This window comes from Carettochelys insculpta, chromosome 5, assembly GCF_033958435.1.
Source record: "Carettochelys insculpta isolate YL-2023 chromosome 5, ASM3395843v1, whole genome shotgun sequence".
NCBI classification, from domain to species: Eukaryota; Metazoa; Chordata; order Testudines; family Carettochelyidae; genus Carettochelys; species Carettochelys insculpta.
Window position 1 is genome coordinate 28,385,489 of NC_134141.1, and position 18,919 is coordinate 28,404,407.

Genomic DNA, 18,919 nt, shown 5'->3' on the forward strand with positions numbered 1-18,919 from the left:
TCACAGAGCAGACCCTGCCATGTTCCTGTCCTGCCCGACCCCATTAAGATGAGTCTGTAGCTCCCAATTTCCATGCACAGGGTCAGATCCTCTGCCCTGCCCAGATGTCAGAGTGGCAAAGCCAGGACTGGCTTGGTGTGGGGGACTCCGGGACGGGGGCAAAGACTCATGCTTAGTCGTCCAGCAGCCCCTGCTGGCCCCCGTGCCCATTGCCGCCCAGGGAGCTGGCAGGGTGTTGTGCCTGGCTGCTGGTGGAGCAGAGCAGGGCCAGAGTGATGCTTTCAGCCTCTCCCCACATGGAGGAGTGGTCCTTGGGAATTGCTCTTCACGGTGTCAGTAAGGGCATCTCCGGGCTCAGGGATGGCTGCAGAGGGAACGTGTGTGTAGCGGGGGAGAAGAGTCACTTGTGCCCCAAAATGCAAGGAGCCAGCAGCTGGCAAGGCCACAGTGTCTCCTCTTCCAGCCACTCTGCTCAGCTGCTGAATGCTCCCAGGCAGCCCCCGGCCACTGCCTGGGAGAAGGGATGGTGCCCAGCACGGGGCGGCAACAGAGGGACCCAGCAACCCTTGCTCCAGATAATGGGATGTGGGGGTGGGAAAGGGTGGCCTGGCAGCGCTCTCCTGAGCCCCAGGCAGCCTCCAGCCATGCTGCCCGTGCGCTGCACTGCAGGGGGACAAGGGAGCTGGGCAGCTGCACTGTCCCAGGCAACCTCTGGCCCCACGGCCTGCGATACTGCTGGCTGCTCAGTGCAGCACAGGGGGACAGACACCCCCACCTCCACGGTAATGTGGGATGGGGAAGGACAGGATGGGGCGAGTGTGAGGGCCTGAGGCTAGGGGTGGCACGGGAAGTGTCATGTGGGGGTGGGGAGGTCACATGCCCCCCCCCTTGGCTGGTACCACCTTTGTGTCCCTTCCCATTCGTCACCTCTGGCTGGCTGCCATCTGTGCCCCCCCTCACTCAGCACATGCTCAGTGCAAGGGAGGCTTGTACCCTGTCACTAGTCAGAGACTCTACTGCTGCAGCAACCTCTTTTCAATGACCAGGTTTGGCTGGGTGGGGGGGGGGGCCTCAACTGTGCAAGCTCCATATGAATTACAACCCCCATCCCACCCCACCAAGAACCTCTGTGGGCTCATCCTCCACTCAGCGTACACATCGGTAAGGATTACTGGGCTTTGTACCCGCTCCTGAGTTTAGCACCAATGTCACAAGTTGGCTGCCCAGTCCTGAGGTCCTGCCTTAGCTATGATATATCACCAAGAGAAACTGTGCCCTCAGAATCAGAACACGTTTAGTGTGTCCTTTGCACGGTTTCGCAAGAGAGAATCCAAAGCACACGTCACCAGAACAATAAATTAGTTCTTGCCAGATTAACATCCCCTGAACAAGAAACAACAACCCAGAACCAGATGCCCATCACAAGACAAAAATATGATTTAAAACACTTTGGTGTCATATTCTGTCCTATCTCATCTTCAAAAATAAAATGTGCGTATGAATCTGCAGTGACATCACATCAGAGCCAGGAAGGGTCTTAAAGATTAATATTAAAGTTCTTTCGTTTCTAAAAGAGTGAGGAAACTTTTCTGCCACTGAAATTAACTCTGGGTTGAACCTCTCTCGTCTAGCACTCTCTGCTCTGGCAACATCTGTGCTCTGGCATGATTTGAGTTTAAGGTGACCATACGGCCTGGTTTCAGTGGGACAGTCTCGTATTTGGGACGCCATCAGAGGCAGTAGTTTCCCCAGGCAAGTAAATGCTGGAGTTTCCCTGCAGCACAGTGGGTAGGAGAGTGGAAGGACCCAGCTATGTGCGTGCACCCTGCCTTACATCTATGTTAGACTTCATTATAATTAGGATAAGTGACTGACTTAATTCTTCATCATCTGTCCCTGGGGGCTACCGCTTGCTCAGTGATGGATTGTTGCATTATAGGACAGCTCAGGCGAGTAAGGGATACTCGACCTCACTCACAGTCGTGCTCGTCCAATCCTCAGGGGCACAATTACGAACAGTAAAATAGTCATAAACAAAATCTATTTTTAGAGCCTTTCAGATTCCTGCTGGAGGCATTTTGTAGGCTGCCCAGGTTGAGGGCTGCTATGGATCACATCATTTGTGGACTTCACCATTCGCTTTGTTTAGGCTGTTCAGTTGCCATGTGGTATTCATCCAAACTGCACATTGCTGACATCTCTGGGGTTCTTTTTCTTTGAAATCCATGCAATGCTTTTCAGAAGTTGAAAAGCCGTTCACGAATGAATCAGGAGCTAATGAAAAGTCAGGGCGGTGACCTCATTTCTACTGACGTGAGCTCAGTCCCATGTCAGCTGCTAGTAATAACCAACACACAGCTGGTTCCTTACAAGCACTCCCTTATCTGAGCTGTGGACGTTTAGCATATTACTTTTAGCAGTGAGACACTAACTCTGGTACTGACCAAGGGATGGACTGGAGAGCTTCATAAATCTAAATGCTGTGTCCTGTCATCTCCATCATTTCTACCCTCATTATGCCTTGTCTCTCCCCTATAAGGCCCACTTAGCACCTGCATTATCTAGTGAGGAGAAGTCTGTTACACCTCTTCATGAACACATCAGCAAAACCCATTGTCTGTCAGCTCCTGTACGTGACATGAGGGACACCTTCTCCCAAGAACTGCGTGGTACAGCTGGTCATGGCTAATTAAGACACCGAGGGCCCGAGTGGCCCAGGAGCTGCACATGTAACAGAAAGTCAGCCTTGTGGCACGTTATTCACAGTCTGATGTGCTTAGCCTCCTCTCTGCTGAAGGCTAGGCAGGCAGCCAGAAGGCTCAGCTCCCACAGTGACCAATGCTGTCTGGGGAAAGAATGTTCCCAAAGAAGTTTATTCAGCACAGCTCCTCTGCAGCCTCTAACTGCAGGCCCTGTATAATGTCTGGGTGGGGATGAAATCAGCCCTTCCCTGGAAGAATTCACTTCTGCTGATTGCCCTGCAGGCCCAGCTGCTGGCTGGAGACCATTTAGGTCACTTCCCTGAGCCTCAGGGAAGCAGGGGGAACATGGGCAGCTGCTGCATCCCTGCCGCTTCCCCGGGGCTACCAGGGAGGGCTGGCACCTGCTGCCGCCTTCCCAGCTCCCCAGGGCTTGGTGAAGCTGGGAAGAGCTGCCCCCTCCCTCTATCTCTCTGGCCCGTATTTGGGACTGGAAGATACGGTTGCCCTAAACTAAAATAGCGTGACGATATCTCCCCCTGCTCAAACATGGGACAAGGGGAATGATGCCATCCCGGCCAAAATAGGAGAGATGGACACCCTACCTGGGAGTCAGGAGGCGGCTGCCCTGTGGGGGGCTGTCCACCTGCCAGTGAAGCTCCCGGCTTGCAACAGCTGGGAGCCACCATGCTGCCGCTCCATCTCCCGGCCGGGGATGGGGCAGCCACTCAGCTCCCCCAGCTGAGAGAAGCTGGGGGGCAGCCATGCTGCTGCGCAGGTGCAGATACTGGCTCCCCCAGCTTGCAGAAGCTGTAGGGGTGAGGCAGCTGCAGCTGGGTCCGGCTTCTGGCTCTCCCCAGCCGGGGGCGGAAGTTGCGGAGCAGCTGCACCACTGCTGGGGAGCCGGGGGAACTAGGGGGCAGATGCAGTCTGGCTCCCGGCTCCCCCCAGGTGGCAGTAGCGGGCAGCAGCTGCCTGAAAATACGGGGCAATTAGCCCCTGATGGTGTCCCAAATACGGGACCGTCCCACTAAAACTGGGACGGATGGTCACCTTAAGCTCAAATCATGCCAGAGCACAGATGTTGCCAGAGCAGAGTGTGCTAGACTAGAGAGGTTCAACCCAGAGTTAATTTCAGTGGCAGAAAAGTTTCCTCACTCTTTTAGAAACTTAAGAACTTTAATATTAATCTTTAAGACCCTTCCTGGCTCTGACGTCACGTCACTGCAGATTCATACGCACATTTTATTTTTGAAGATGAGATAGGACAGAATACAACACCAAAGTGTTTTAAATCATATTTTTGTCTTGTGATGGGCATCTGGTTCTGGTTGCTGTTTCTTGCTCAGGGGATGTTAATCTGGCAAGAACTAATTTATTGTTCTGGTGACGTGTGCTTTGGATTCTCTCTTGTGAAAACGTGCAAAGGACACACTAAACGTGTTCTGATTCTGAGGGCAAAGTTTCAGTTGGTGATATATCATAGCTAAGGCGGGACCTCAGGACTGGGCAGCCACTTGTGACATTGGTGCTGAACTCAGGAGCGGGTACAAAGCCCAGTAATCCGTACCGATGTGTACGCTGAGTGGAGGATGAGCTGGAGGGGTGAGGCAGCTGCAGCTGGGTCCAGCTTTTGGCTCTCCCCAGCCAGGGGGCAGAAGTTGCAGAGCAGCCGCACCACTGCTGGGGAGCTGGGGGGAACTAGAGCGGCAGATGCAGTCTGGCCCTGGGCCTTAGAAGAAAGCAGCAGCGCTCTGAGATGTGGGGATTCCCTTAGGAGTGCTACGGATTTACATCCTCACAAGCTTCCATGGCGGCAGATGTTGGACTGCAGGCTCCCGTTGAGATGAACAGGAAAACTGAGAATGCTCTTTTTCTGTATCAGCTTCTGTTCTCAGGTCTGGCTGGCATCATTTGCCCCTTACCCTCTCCTTGTCAGTCTGCGCTTTACAATATTCACACAAAGGCATGGGGCTGACACACTGAAGCCAACAGAAGTGCCATGGAGCTGGTTTCCAGAGACCAGACAAGGCAGTTCATGTTATGAGTGAAGAGGCCAGATCTCACCAATGAAAGTGGTTTCTTGATAAGGTTTAAATAGTATCTCAGATGAGTTGTTCTTTTAAATTGAGTATTACATAACACGGCTTTGTTATAGAACAGACTCATGACTGAGATCAGTTCATTCTCTCCTCCCTAAACTAAGCTGGGCATGAGTGAGAATGGTTCGTGTAAAGGTTAGCTGGAGCTCAGACTAGATTATCATAATGGTCACATCTGAATGTGAAGTCTCTGAGGACAGATGGACTGTCTCTATTTAGGTGCTCATCCTGAAAAGACAAGGGTGTGTGCTTAGCTTTACACACTGTGAGCAGTTCCATTCACCGCATAAAGCCAACCATATGCATAGCTCTGGGTAGGATCAAGGCACTGGAAGGAATGAGGCCACAGTTTTCATTCTGATTCTCTCCAGTGCATTTTAGTGGGGCTAAAGCAGTACATCTAGTTTCCCTCCAAAGATTTCTTATAATTCCTTTCCAGTGGGTGCATTGATGACTTTCTCTTATTCTCTGTGCCCGCTATGGGTTTTTGTACTTCATAAGGCTCTTGATATAATTCTCTGCTATTACTATGAATAATAATTTAGCATATCACCATAAATGGTACTTCACCAGACAAGCCTACAGCTAAACATGCAGAAAAAGGTCCTAAATGTTATCTTCATAATTTTATTACAAATTCATTTTCAAATAAGATTATTTTATAACACAAATTATTTGAAATATTTTATTAAAAGAAACGCTGCAAGAAAGGGTGCACATTTAATGTATGTTCACTTCAACCAGCTCTCTGAAAATAATGTGCGTCATACAAGAATTGAGTATTTAAAAGGTCTTTTTTCATCTCGCTCTCCAAGAGCATGGATGAGAATGATGTGCATATACTGAGAGGAGAACTGACTTCCGAAAAAAGCAACTCATTCTAGATATTTGGTTCTAATGCTGGACTAGTCTGAATGGCAAGGCGATTCCAGATGGGATAGTTGCAGAAAGGTCTGGCAACAATCAAGGCCCAAAGAACTACAGCACCGTTATTATTATTTTTAGTCCGTAATGAGATAACATACGTACACACTTATGGAAATGATATCTGACCCACACGCTGCAATCATTTAATCAGCCGTGCTTGCCCAGCACAGTACAGTCTTGCTTTAAGAAAGATATTAGACATAACACCGCACAGAAAAAGAACCTCTGATAAACTCTGAGATGTCCGTCTCAACTCTTCAAATCCAAGTCCAGCAGTCTCTGAGTTGTTCCTGCTAAAAGAGAGTGTATATTACAAAACAGCTACTGGGATTTTTCATTCCTGAAGTCTGTTTTTCAGACAAGTAGAGTTTTAGGTCATTGTAAAACAAATCTCAGAGAAATACAATTTTGAAAAACTATTTTAAGTTATAGGACACAAAATTAAGTCCTCTAATTAATTAACCTCCCAAGCTTAAAGGACAAAGAGAGCCTAACTCTGCCCTCCCACCCAGCTGAATGTGAGTTTTGCCTGTGTCAGGTCTGCAGAATTGGGGCCAGGATTATTCTCCTTTTGTGCAGATCTTACCTTGCTTCCAAAGAAGGGGATTCAGTCACTGTGGCATGGCCCCCTCAGTCTCTGCAGTAAGCCGCATGTAGAGAGGACAGGCCTGCCGGTGGGGGGAGCAGGGGCAGACAAAGGGGGCACTTGCCCCAGGACCCAGCATTTCAAAGGGGCCTGGAGTTCCAGCTGCTGCTGCTGCTTCATCAGTGGCAGCAGGCAGAATTCCAGTTCCCTTTGAAATGCCGCAGTCCACTGCTCCACCCATCTGTGTGGCTATGTGGGGCAGGACTTAGGGCTGGTTGCCTTTGGACCTGCCCCTTCCACCCTTGGCCCCGGCGTGGCACCCTTCTGAGGGTGCAGAGCTGGGGCCCCTTCCACTTTGCCCCAGGGCCTGTGATGACTGTTGGTGCCTTTGGAAGAGGGGCAGATGGAACAGGTGTGCTATGCACATTATTCCCTTCAAACCGGCACAGAGTCAGTTGAAAAGGTAATAGAGCCTAAGACTTTCTTCCTTCTTCTGTAACTCGCCTTTGTGCCACTGACCTCAATACCACTGGAAGGGACATTGGAGCAGGAGTGGCCTGGGAAGAAAAGCCTGTTAAGGTCCCTGGACTTAGTGCAGGAGCATGTGGTTTATGAACAGACCATCCTGGCTTCCTATGGGTCAAATGTCAGGAGTTTAAGACTGAACCCACTGAGGAAGCAAACTCCACCATGCCCATCCTATCTCCCCAAAATGATCGGGGTGAGGGAATCTGAGGGAAATCCCTCTGGCTGTCACCCTTCCATGGAATGAGCAGTCTGGCCTAGAGTAATTACCACCAGCCCCATCATGAGAATTTGCTCTTGTAAAATGTAATTACTGTGCAAGTAAGTACATGAAATTTACCACTTTACTTCTCGCTATATAACTGGTATGTACATAAAGACATCTTACAGAGTGTTTGCTATTGTTAAACCAGGAGCTCAGGAGGCCTATTGCAATTAGTCAGTATTTCAAGTGCCCAAAAGCTCCCTCAGCCCTTAAATTTTAAGTCACAATGTGTAATTCTACCAGCCAAAAATCTCTTTAGTTCAACTTTACAGCTCTCAAGCTGAAGCGGCTACCTGCACTATCAGTGTTCTGTGAAACTTCTCACTGAGAGAAGCCCCTCTAGCCAGATAAAGCCTCAGAGAGGGATTCCTGTTAAACATGAGTTGAGTTTAAATAAGGAGACTTTGGCTAGGTAGGAGCCTGCTGAAGTTCATTAATCCATAAACTAGGTGCTGCATAACCAATGGCAAGTGTTACCACAAAGCTTCCCTATGTGACTCATTTTTGACCGAGAGAGAATACTGGTAGGTGGCGAGAGCGAGCTGTTCAACTTCCACATTCATTCAGCCTTTAACTTCTCAGCTCAGGCAACAAGAAAGCCAGTTATTGCCGTCTGTGAACATTAAGTTTTAAGTTACACTTGGTATTTCAGAGACAGTTATAAGCAGCATCTGGTTCAAGAGCATTAATAATTGTGACAGCAGCTATACAGAACAGGGTCCACATAACCTTTCTTAAAGTCCCTGTGCATCTTGAAGAGTGCAAGGCTGGGGAGCAGCTACATGACTAGAACTCTTGATCCTCTATTATCACATAATTGTGCCATCCTGGTGGCTGCTCACATAGATGCGAAGGAGAAAGAACTAGAGGAGCTGCTGTCTGCAATTCTACCACCTCAGAAAGTGATTTTGTCATATGCCAGAAACTAAGAGTTTGATCTTCTCAATATTTCGATGGAAAACCCCCAGCAATATCCTTACTGCAGCAGGCAGTAGAGCTGGTGACAAGTGGTACCTCTCTTTCTTCAGCACTACTGAACATACGTCCTTGCATAGTGTTGGCACATGGTGCTACAGGAGAAGACACCTTTCAGGTGAGACATGAAGGATGGTTTTTAAGTCCCTGCTTGACAAAGTCCTGGCTGGGATGATTTAGTTAGGCTGAATCCTGCTTCAGGCAGGTGGCTGGACTAGATAACCTCCTAAGGTCCCTTCCAGCTGTAGGATTCTATGATTGTAGGATTCTGTGATGGGTCCTGACTGCAGGGTGGATACTCTGTCTCCTTTTGCAATAGTGTCCAATCAAATTCCTATCTGAATTACAATTAAACCCAGAAGTCACCTGCTTCATGATAGGCCCACCAAGGAAAATAACAGAACACCACTTGTCATCACCCCCAGCTTAAACCCCTTCAACATATCATTGACGAGCTACAGACAGTCACCCAACCACACGAAAATACTCACAAGCAGCCACTCACCATACCACAAAAACACTAACCCAGGAATCTATCCTTGCAACAAACCCCATTACCAGCTCTATCCACATATCTATACAAGTGACACCGTCACTGGACCTAACCTCATAAGTCACACCATCAGAGGCTCATACACCTGCACTTCCACTAATGTGATATATGTCATCATGTGCCAGCAATGCCCTCTGCCATGTACATTGGACAAACCAGATAGACTCTGCATCAAAGGGTGAATGGACATAGATCTAACATCAGGAATTTGAGAACACATAAACCTACAGGGGAACACTTTAACCTCCAGGGACATTCAATGAGGATTTAAAAGCAGCCATTCTTCTACAGAAAGATTCTACCAGAAGCTTTCAGAGGCAGACATCTGAACTGGAATTCATTTGCCAATTTCAAACTTTCAAATAAGGCCTTAAGAGAGAGCTACATTATCTTATGCACTACAAGGGCAACTTCCCCACCTTTGATATTCACAGGAATAGCACCCATCCCACTTAACATAATTTGCCTCATCTACTGATCCGCTTGGTGACAGGTAACCCCTTTGTTTTCCTCCTTCCTTCCCGCCCTGCCTCTGCTATATAAACCCTGGGTTCTAATAGGTTACTCCAAAATCTGAGCAAGTGGTTCTTACCCACAAAAGCTCATTTCCTAATAAACAAATTAGTATTTAAGGTGCTACAGGACTGGTTCTGATACTAAAACCCCGATTATCCAAAAACTTGGGCAAGTAAAACGGGGGGCGGGGAGGTGAGGTAATACCTTTAATTGGACCAACTCAGTTATCCCAAGGTAGGACCTATCCCCTTATTTGTTTTGCATCCTCAGCTGCAGAGGAAGGCAGAGAAAGGCGCTCCCTGTAGTCTGGTATAAATCAATGCTTTCTGTAACAGCTTTTCTGCAGCAGCTGCTCCAGGCTTTTCCCCCGGTAGGTAAGCCCTCAGTTCTGGGTGTGCCACTGGACTAAACTTAACAGGATTGTGTATGAGTCACCGAGAGCAGAATTTTGGCCAATTTTCCATTCATAAAAATTTTTAATCTCATCAAAACAAATCACATCTGTTTAAAAAAAGTAAGAGTGTGATGAGGAAAACTATTTCACATACTAGTGATGGATGTGCGGACACCGTGGGACAGGTTTGTTTACCGACAGGGTTTGTTCTTTAAAATCTAAATTAACTAAATCACTTATCCTTGATTGGGCAATATTCCCCTGGACTTAAATGGGATTTCAAAGTTAGGATGATAGAATTTGGCCTTTCATTTGCTGGCTGAAAAATGAAACCACACACTGCTGTTTAATCCAGCGTCAATTCATTAAAATCAGACATCCAGTGAAGAAAAATGTTTAAGAAACAGAAAACATTAAGTATGGATATGGTCAGAAAAGGGGCTGTGTAAAAATACCACCCTCTTACTTATCAAATCTGCTCCATGTGTTACTTGAGCCAGCTTACCCTACACTGGAGAGATCAGTAATTATTCCTAATAACTGATCAGTTTTTTACACCTGATATGAATGTGGAGGTAACTCATCTAAGGGAGACTGAGCTGAATTCTGTTCTCTTTTATACAGTAATAACAGTGTCTGAGATTTGCAAAAGAACCTACAAGAGTAAGGCACTCAAATCCCACTGAAATTCCATGCCAGTTGGGCACCTTCACTTGCTTAGGCACCTTTGAAAACCTAATGAGAATTGTTAAATCAAGTTCCAGCTGCAGAATCTTTGCTGCCAGGGCTGATGTCTTACTTGGGAAGAACCTTACATGACTTTCAGATCCTGCTATGATGTTCACAGCATTGGCAGTTAGGGAGAGAGAGAGAGAAAGTGATTTCATGTAAACTAAATGAAATTATGGTATCCTAGAGAGGCAATAAGCAAGGAACTATCCCATGATGCCACTTGTAGGGTCACTTTTTTGCCGATATTGGCTTTGAAAGTGACTAGATAGTTTAAGAACAAAAAAAATAAAGCTTGCTTTGGCAATTACAAGTAAATTACAGTTGTATAGTGAAGTAATAGGGCTGTTTAGCATACTTTTACAACCAATTCTGCTGTAGACGTACTAGAAATTTATAATCTTCCTGAATCCCAAATAATTCCGCAAAGGTGAAGAGCAGCAATTTAGCGGCTTACCTTTCTGATGACAACTACTCAACAATATCTTTGCTCCGGTGAGTCATCTTGTGGGGAACTCCTCAAAGAAATGGACCTTCTTTCAAGGACATCATCAATTTCAGAATCAGTGGCTCCCTGAAAAAGCCTATTTGATTAATTTATTTCTTATCTTCATAAGCATTAAAGTTAAAGTCCCTAGCCAAAAGCAAACCTATCAGCTGTTTCCAGGGGAGTTAAAACAAACTTATTACTGTACATTCAGGGCAATAGATCTATGAGGTTGTCCCCTATACCTTCCATGTTATTAGGTGGAATCATTTTGATGAGATAGCAGCAAGTAACACCAGCTTCAGTGACCTCATTAGAACTTTGTCTCCATCTAGAAGGTTTCAAAATTATGCAACAAGAACAGTTCCTGATTGGTACACGGCATATACTGAAAATAATGGGGAGAGCAAAAACAACATGACTATAAAAGTTACAACTACTATGAATTTATGGTTCCAAAGAGGCAGTGAGGGTCAGCGGACTGAAAGAGAAGCTTTTATGAGTTCCACTCCAAGCTCTGCCTTTGATTTACTGTGTGGCAAGTCACTTAAATATTCAGGCTCACCATCATAGGTGGGGTAACTCCACTAAAATGGATGGAGTTGTAGCAGGGGTTAATATGGCCCTCAGAAGGGGGTTTGCTCACTAGACAGTACAACTGTTAGCAATGTGGTTGCTATCTGACTTCATGATAAACATTTTTCTAAGTGAAGTCAAGGCTGGTTACGCTGGATGGCTCTACAGCTACCTTTGCACTATCCCCACTTTCTGGTGGCATGTGATGTACAGGTGGCTATACTTCACAGTGCAAAGAACACCACAGCCACATTCTGACGTGTAGCCACATGTGCCCATGAAAGATGCCAGCAGAGGCAAGGCAGTGGAACAAGGCTTCAGCAGTGGGGCAACAGTAGGATGCTAACTCTGCTAAAAAGAACAAGTGTAGAAGGAAAGATATGTGCTGGGTACATAGGGGGTCACGTGGAGTATGTAACTCCCATGCATATCCACACTCTTCAGCTGGGTCCTTCCTCTGCTCACCAAAGCCAAGCCTCACTGTTTACACCACTGTTTACACCCATGCTAGAGAGTACTTAGGATGTAACTACACGTCGCCAAAAGAAGCAGGCAGAGCAGATGAATCGCTTGTGACATCCAGCTGTGACAGCAACTGTTTGAATTTTAAAATCTAGAGCTCTTAAATATCCCAGGGAAACGAAACCCCTGATTCCGCAGCCCTCATTCATGCAAGTTCTCCTATTGATGTCCATCATCATGCTATTTATTTATTATTATTTATGTATTTATTTATTTATTTATTAATTATTTATTATTAACCCCATTTCACAGATAGGCAAAAGGAGACCAAGAAAAGCAATTGCACCCTTTGTGTAACTTCAGTGGCAACACTGCTATTAGTAAGAGCCATACAGCTTGCCAGAAGAGAAGGCATCGTGGTTCAGTTATACATCCTTTCTCCTTTTGTATCAATGAAATGTATTGTGTGCATTAACTTAGAAATAAGCCAAACAACATGGAATGCACTGAGTACCTCTGAACATGAAGGTACTTGTGCAAGGCAGCCAGGGTAAAACAGGGCTGTGAATTGGCAGTCACTCCATTCGCTTTTTTGAAAATTGCCCTGGGGTACTCAGCTAGATCCAAGAACACTGGATCTTCACACTGGCCAAGAGATACCTGACATCCCACTGGTGGCTGTGCATGTTATACTCACACAATCATAAGCACAATACTTCCAAATGCTGTTCATATGGAGAGGCTCCAAAAGGCTTGTCAAAGCTTTTCTACTTCAGCAGCTGTGCTGAAACTCTTTCCTCTTGTTAATTCATCTCTCTGTGCCTTAGGACGGGTGGGTTCCAACATTATTATATCTCCTTTTATCATACATCACCGTTATGTTCTCAATCCCTTCTCTGTTCCAGACTCGGACCCCACTGCTGCACTAGTCCCATGAACCCAAGACCTGCCATTTCCTCCTTTACTGTACAGAAGTGGTGGTGAATACCAGTGAGATGCTACTTAGTCCAGACCTAGCCAGACATTTTTTGGTGAATACTCTGGATGCTGAAAACCCAAGTGGAACATTTAAAGTCACCAGGGGCAGTTGGAGGTTGAGTGGACAGAGAAACCTATATCTTCTGAAGGGCAGATAATCAAGTGACAGCGGCTGCTCTAGACTTATAATATTGATACTCACAAAGGAAAGTCTCTGCTTGGCTTGGTTTGAAGTTAGAAGATTCTGCACTCTCTTGTGGATCTTTTCCCAACTGAAATGTGGATTGGAGTACAACCTGCGAACATGTATCACACCACTCAGATCCCAGATTCTCCTCTGACTTTTTATTTTGTTTGCCAGTACCTTATTCACAGGTCCTTTTTCACACACTGACCCACTAAATGTTGTGCCAGCAGGTAAAATCAGTTCAAGAAAAAGCAAGTTTCAAGAGGCCTTCTTGAAGCCCAAAATGTGTCATGGTCATGCCACTGAAAACGTGACTGACTCTTCAGGGAACCCACATAAGATGGGACTCGACAACCTTTTGGCTGCTCTTCTAAAGTGGATGAGTTGGTACAAATAAAGAGGAGATGAGAAACTGATGTGTTCAAATAGCATACCTTGATAAATATTAGTAGCCAAGGCCCCTGTGCAGTAAGGCATGTGAGCGGGTCCACTGACTTCAATTCACATATTCAAACACATATTTAAATACCGTGTTAATCTACAGCTCAATCAGGATTTTCTTCCTTCTTCTCCTTCGTTCCCTCTTCTGATCCTTCACCTCATCTTTCCCCTTCGGTATCTTTGTGAGTCTCTTCCTCTCTCGTTTTCATTTTTGTGTCCCTCACACTCATTATTCTCACACATGGAACAGTTGTTCCTGTGACTGGTTTCTCAACTGCCCTTTGTACTGTTTTTATTTTATTCTGCCTTTTCCTTCAACTTTTTATTCTCTCCATTCATTTCTCACCCGCTCACCCTCTCCCCCTGCTCACAGTTGGTACTTAGTGCTCGGTCCCAGACCTTCCCTCACAATTATGTCCCACTTGCCTTCTGCTGAAATGGCCTCCGTTCTCACCCTCCCCCACACCCTCCCACCATTTCTTCCCTCACTCTCTCCCCATTTTTCCTTACCTTTTCCCCTCACCAAGTATCTCCTTTTTGTCACCGTTCTCTCCTTTTCCCCTTTGATGCCGTCTCCTGCTCTTACACCATCCCTCCTCCCGCACATTAGAGATAGCCAAATGTCTGTAATCCAAAGAAGTCCTCTCCTCGCCAGAGGGCAGAGTTCCCTTCCCTGCACAGAATGCCATCAATTAACTCTAACAGCTTTAAAAGGCTGCATTAAAGATGCCTTTGCCATGTAACTAAATGCACAGATTAACCTTATCTCTAAAGTCCCTGAGAAATTTGGACACTCACTTTTAAGTCATGCCTAGTATGTTCTGCACTGCAGGACTTGTACTCTGTTGGGCGGAACCAGCGCATTGATACCAATTAGGAAATGAATAAGCAGAATAAACTGCGTCGGCAATGTCACCTACTGGTGAGAACAAAAGGCCAAACCTCTGGATTCTCGCCTGCTCCATCACTCCCTTACTTACAGGTGAAGACACTCAACCACTGCGTACCTCAGGCAACCGCTATGTAAATTGGCCTAGTGCTCTTTTCCTAACTCACAGAAGAGTTCTGAGGATAGATCAATGTGCTTTAATATTACTGAGAAGTAGCACAGCTACGCCTGCTTTGACTGTTATAAAGGCAAGACTGCTCCTTTACTCCGTGGGATGTAAAATTCGCATTAAAGATTAATTTGTCTTTTGTCCAAAAGATCAAGTTAATGTAAATGAACAAGCGCCACAATGTTTCTTCATGGAAGCAATAAACATCCACAGCCAAGGAATGGCAGATATTCCTCAACAAAGTGCTGCACTCAGCACGGGACCCGCGTTCTGAACAGCAGTTCAGAGTGTAACTACACTTTGCACCATCAGAGCTGATCCACAAAGTGCAGAGGCAGCATATTTTTTCAGGCTGCACATAATGACAGTGAACAGGAAGAATCCAGTTCTTAAAGTGCAGGCCAGGTGATCTCTAATGCCACTCTGAGACCATTCACTCAATTAAGCCCTGGACTGCATCACTCCACAAAACTCTCTCCCCAGACTGCCATTAAATAATTTGCCAGAAAATCACAACTTTGAAACAACAATAAATAACGCCCGTTAGTTTAATGAGCCAAACAGTTCAAAATCGACTTGTGAGAAAGCTGCCTAATTCACTTGTTTGCTCACAGAGATGACCAACCTTGTTTTTATACAACTGAGGCCCAAACCACACATGTCCCAGGAACACGCAAGCTGCTGCTTATAATGAGGCATGTTTTCAAAACGCAGTCTCTATACACATAATTAGGGTTTTTTGCACATTGGCATTTGTAAGATATTTCCTAAGGAAGCTCTGTCTGCGAGTGCAAAATGGGCATAAAAACACTGGAACTGGGTGTACACATATAAATGACATCAGTTGATACATCCAAGATATCATGCACACGCAAAAATCCCATGTAGCAGCAACTGTGTGCACAAAAACAAGCCACTTTGAAAATTTGGCTCAGCAGGTTCACCCTACCCTTGTGGCCACAATCACAAGTTTCATGTGAGATTTGGACTTTGCTGCGTGGTGAAGACGGCCTTCTCCATAGAAAAATCATGCTACTGTATGTGTGAAATTATGGATTGTCATTTTTCTAATGTCCCATCTAATCTGGCTGCCCTGAAGGTGTCTACAGTTTTAGTCAAATATTTAGGCATTTTTATGCCCAGAGAAGACAGGACAGGGGCTTGAGCAGAGAACTAGTCATGCCAGAAAATCACTGGAGCAGCATACAGGAAGGAAAGCTGTTTTTAAAGCAAATAGCAAGTTGCGTTATTGCTTTATTAATCAGAAAATGCTACTAGTACCTGGTGGGTTGTGTAAGCAAAGAAATTAGATACTCAACTTTTCGAACATCAGGCATCTATGGAAGTTTAGCCCTAATCATCCTTTACAGTGCAGGCTGAACTTCTCTAGTCCAGCACTCTCTCATCCGGCATGATTTTAGTTAGCCAGATGACCATTTATCATGGGGGTGGCCAAGTTTTCCATGGTCCCATAAAGTTTGTTTACAGACACCAGTCCTGGCTCTCAGTGTTCTGTGCTGTTATTTAGCTGTAATTTACCCCTATATGTCTTCTAAGAGCCCAGTAAGCAGTGGAAGTGTTGGTGATGTAGAAGGCAATAGTGACCTTCCATTGTTCAGCAAATTCTCTCAGTTGGCACCACTCAGGTCTCAAGAGTGCTGAACAAGATAGGTTCAACTTATATAGTTAAAACAGTTTGGGTATCTAGTCACAATCTTTGCAATACAATCTGCCACATCTACACAAACAAAGGTATTAGAGAAACTGTCTTACAGCCCTGTGTTTTTCAGTTATTGATGATCTCTTAAACATAAAGAGCTTTATTTCTACATTGGATGCAACTGAGGGAAAATAAGCCAAATTAAGCTCTCCTAAGCAATGTTCCCACCAGTCTTTTCCATTTGTGTGTGGAATAAATTTGATGTGCATATGTGCACCACCCATTGAAACACATGCTGCTGAATCTCTCCTGAGTGGCTGACCAAGTGCTCAGCCTACATGGAACACTGATCCCGAGACTGAGGTTAGCCAGTGCTTCCTTTTCACACAGCAGCACCTGTTTTTCCATCTCTTACATAGACCCATCAACAGAAAGTAAATGGAACATTTTCTTTCTGGACTCTTCAGCCTATATACTACTCAGAACCCAGGATTTAAAGAATCAGCACAAATGGGACAAGAAATATTCAGTAACAAGCCATTCCTGAAAATAACCCTGATCCACTGCTCAGGTACAATTATAGGCATATTCCCACTGACTTTTATGTAGCAAAACTGAGAGTACTCACATGCTTAAAGTTATATACATGCTTAATTGCTTGCTGCATTGATGCCCAATGGAAAAGTGATTTCAGGATTATTTTGATCATTATCCAAAATACTCTTGTGTAAGGAAGGTTACAGTGGGAAGGAAATGGTGGCATTACTGAGTGTCCTGAGAAACCCAAGAAGGAACACCACTGTTGCTTAGATTTTAAGATCTTGGACCAGGGACCGTCTTGTTGTGCGGTGTTTGCACAGCACCTAGCACGACAAGATTCTGGTTTAATATAAACAAACAAACAACTGTATATGTTTTCAACTTTTTTTTTTTATACAAAAAAGACCATTTTTTCTGGCCTGTTCAGTCTCTCATGAGCTCTCTAACACATAGCGTTTTTACCATTTCTTCTGCAAAACATACTGAACTGGCTGGCACCTCCCACGATGCAATACGTGGCTGCCAACAACCTGTTCAAACCTCTGCACTGCGCGTTCTACCATGTAGGAACAAAGGACACCAAGGAAATTATTCTTATTGTTCTTTTGGCAACAAATTTCCCCATTCAGCTGAGGCAGTCAACAGCCCCTAACATATTTCAGGGTGACAGGCAGACTGACCTCAGCAGTGCTATCAGCCTTAACTTGTGCCTATCAGGTTAAAGAAAGATTCTGGCTCTATTTATAGAAGGACTGAAAAATTTTGGATAGTCCAGTTTTAAAAGTCAAGTATCTTGGGGCATGATAGAGGTGTAAAGACTAATGAGTAGTGCAGAGAAAATAAATCCTAGCAAAATACAAAAAACAAGGTGGAAAGTCAGCGAAGCTTAAGGGTAACAAATTGAAAACTGATGAAAGAAAATATATTGTCTGTTTCGCATACAGTGCAGCAGCTGTGTGTACTACTAATTGCTACCAGATATCACTGAAGCCAAGAGCCCATTTTTATGGCTAAAAACTTCTAATTACATTAGGTATGGCTAAAGGGTGTTTACAATACATAAACCTCACATTTCAGAACATGTGCTATTAACCATTAATTAACTGGAAGCAATGTCTATGAACAAATTTTCCACTAATTATTCATAATGGTGTTTCTTGTACCTTCCTCTCAAGCATCTGGGATTATTCTCTATCAGGGACAAGATTCAGTACTGGACTAGAAGAACCTGTGATTTGCTACTGTATTGATATTCCTATGTTCTCATGTACGTTCACACAGCTCTATAACTTCCAGTAATCACTCTCTGAGTACTGTCAAAGTGACCCACAGAAACATATCTGAGAACCACCACTCAACCCCCTAAGAAAGTACTGGTTGAACCTCTCTAATGTGGAACTTTCTCATCCAGCAACATCTGTAATCTGGCATGATTTTAGTTAGCCAGATGACCATTAATCATGGGTGTGACCAAGTTCCCCGTGGTCCCATAACATTTGTTTACAGCTGCAAGTTCTGGCTCTCTGTGTGCTGTGCTGTGCTGTTACTTAGCTCTAATTTACCCCCTAAATGTCTTCTAAGAGTCCAGCAAGCAGTGGAAGTGTTGGTAATGTGCTAGAAAATATTGACCTCCCATGATCTAGCAAATTCTCTCATCCAGCACCGGTCAAGTCCTGAGGGTGCTGGACAAGAGAGGGTCAACCAGTAGCTTGAAGGTGAATGTTTTTGGTCATTCAACTTTACTGCTCCTATTTACAATGCCATGTCACTCAAATTACAGATTGATATTTAGGATTAACAACCTGTGTTGCAGAGGAGAGTGACTCCGAACAGGTGATCCGTAATGCGGGGAGGTGGCAAATGATGCTGTGCGGTGAAAAGTTAAATCTCCCTGAGTGGCAGAACTGCCTGGGTAATTTACAAGTTCATCAGTTTCAAGAGATGATGAATCATGTTCAGATGTGGTGTGTTCATCCAGTTCCCTGATAACCTGTAGAACAAGGGAAGATTTTCTTTAATTAGAAACGACACAGGGAGGAGGGGAAGGGAAGAGAAAGAGGGAGGAAACAGTAACAGTCTCCAATACGTTGTTGCAATGAAGAGAGTGGGGGAGGATATCAAGCTGAGGTTAAAAATTCATAATGTCATATGTATAAAAGGATTGTTTTGTGTACGAGCAAACCACACAAAGGGCAGGTCAATGGGAATACTTAAAAAATCTGGACCAAGTAGAAACGCTTAGAAAATATGTCTCACAGA

At 45.1% G+C, this 18,919-nt stretch overlaps 1 protein-coding gene across 1 annotated transcript in view; it reads right to left on the reverse strand.

Annotated features, from left to right (window-relative positions):
• Positions 1–5,520: 5,520 nt before the first annotated feature.
• Positions 5,521–18,919, reverse strand: part of SPATA6L (spermatogenesis associated 6 like) — a 46,415-nt gene continuing 33,016 nt past the window's right edge. The window contains exons 9-12 of the mRNA XM_074994858.1: positions 18,463–18,650; positions 12,977–13,070; positions 10,729–10,845; positions 5,521–6,021 (exon numbers count right to left, since the gene is read on the reverse strand). Coding sequence (XP_074850959.1) covers positions 10,747–10,845; positions 12,977–13,070; positions 18,463–18,650 — 381 coding nt within the window. The 3' untranslated portion in view covers positions 5,521–6,021; positions 10,729–10,746. The remainder of the gene's footprint in view (positions 6,022–10,728; positions 10,846–12,976; positions 13,071–18,462; positions 18,651–18,919) is intronic.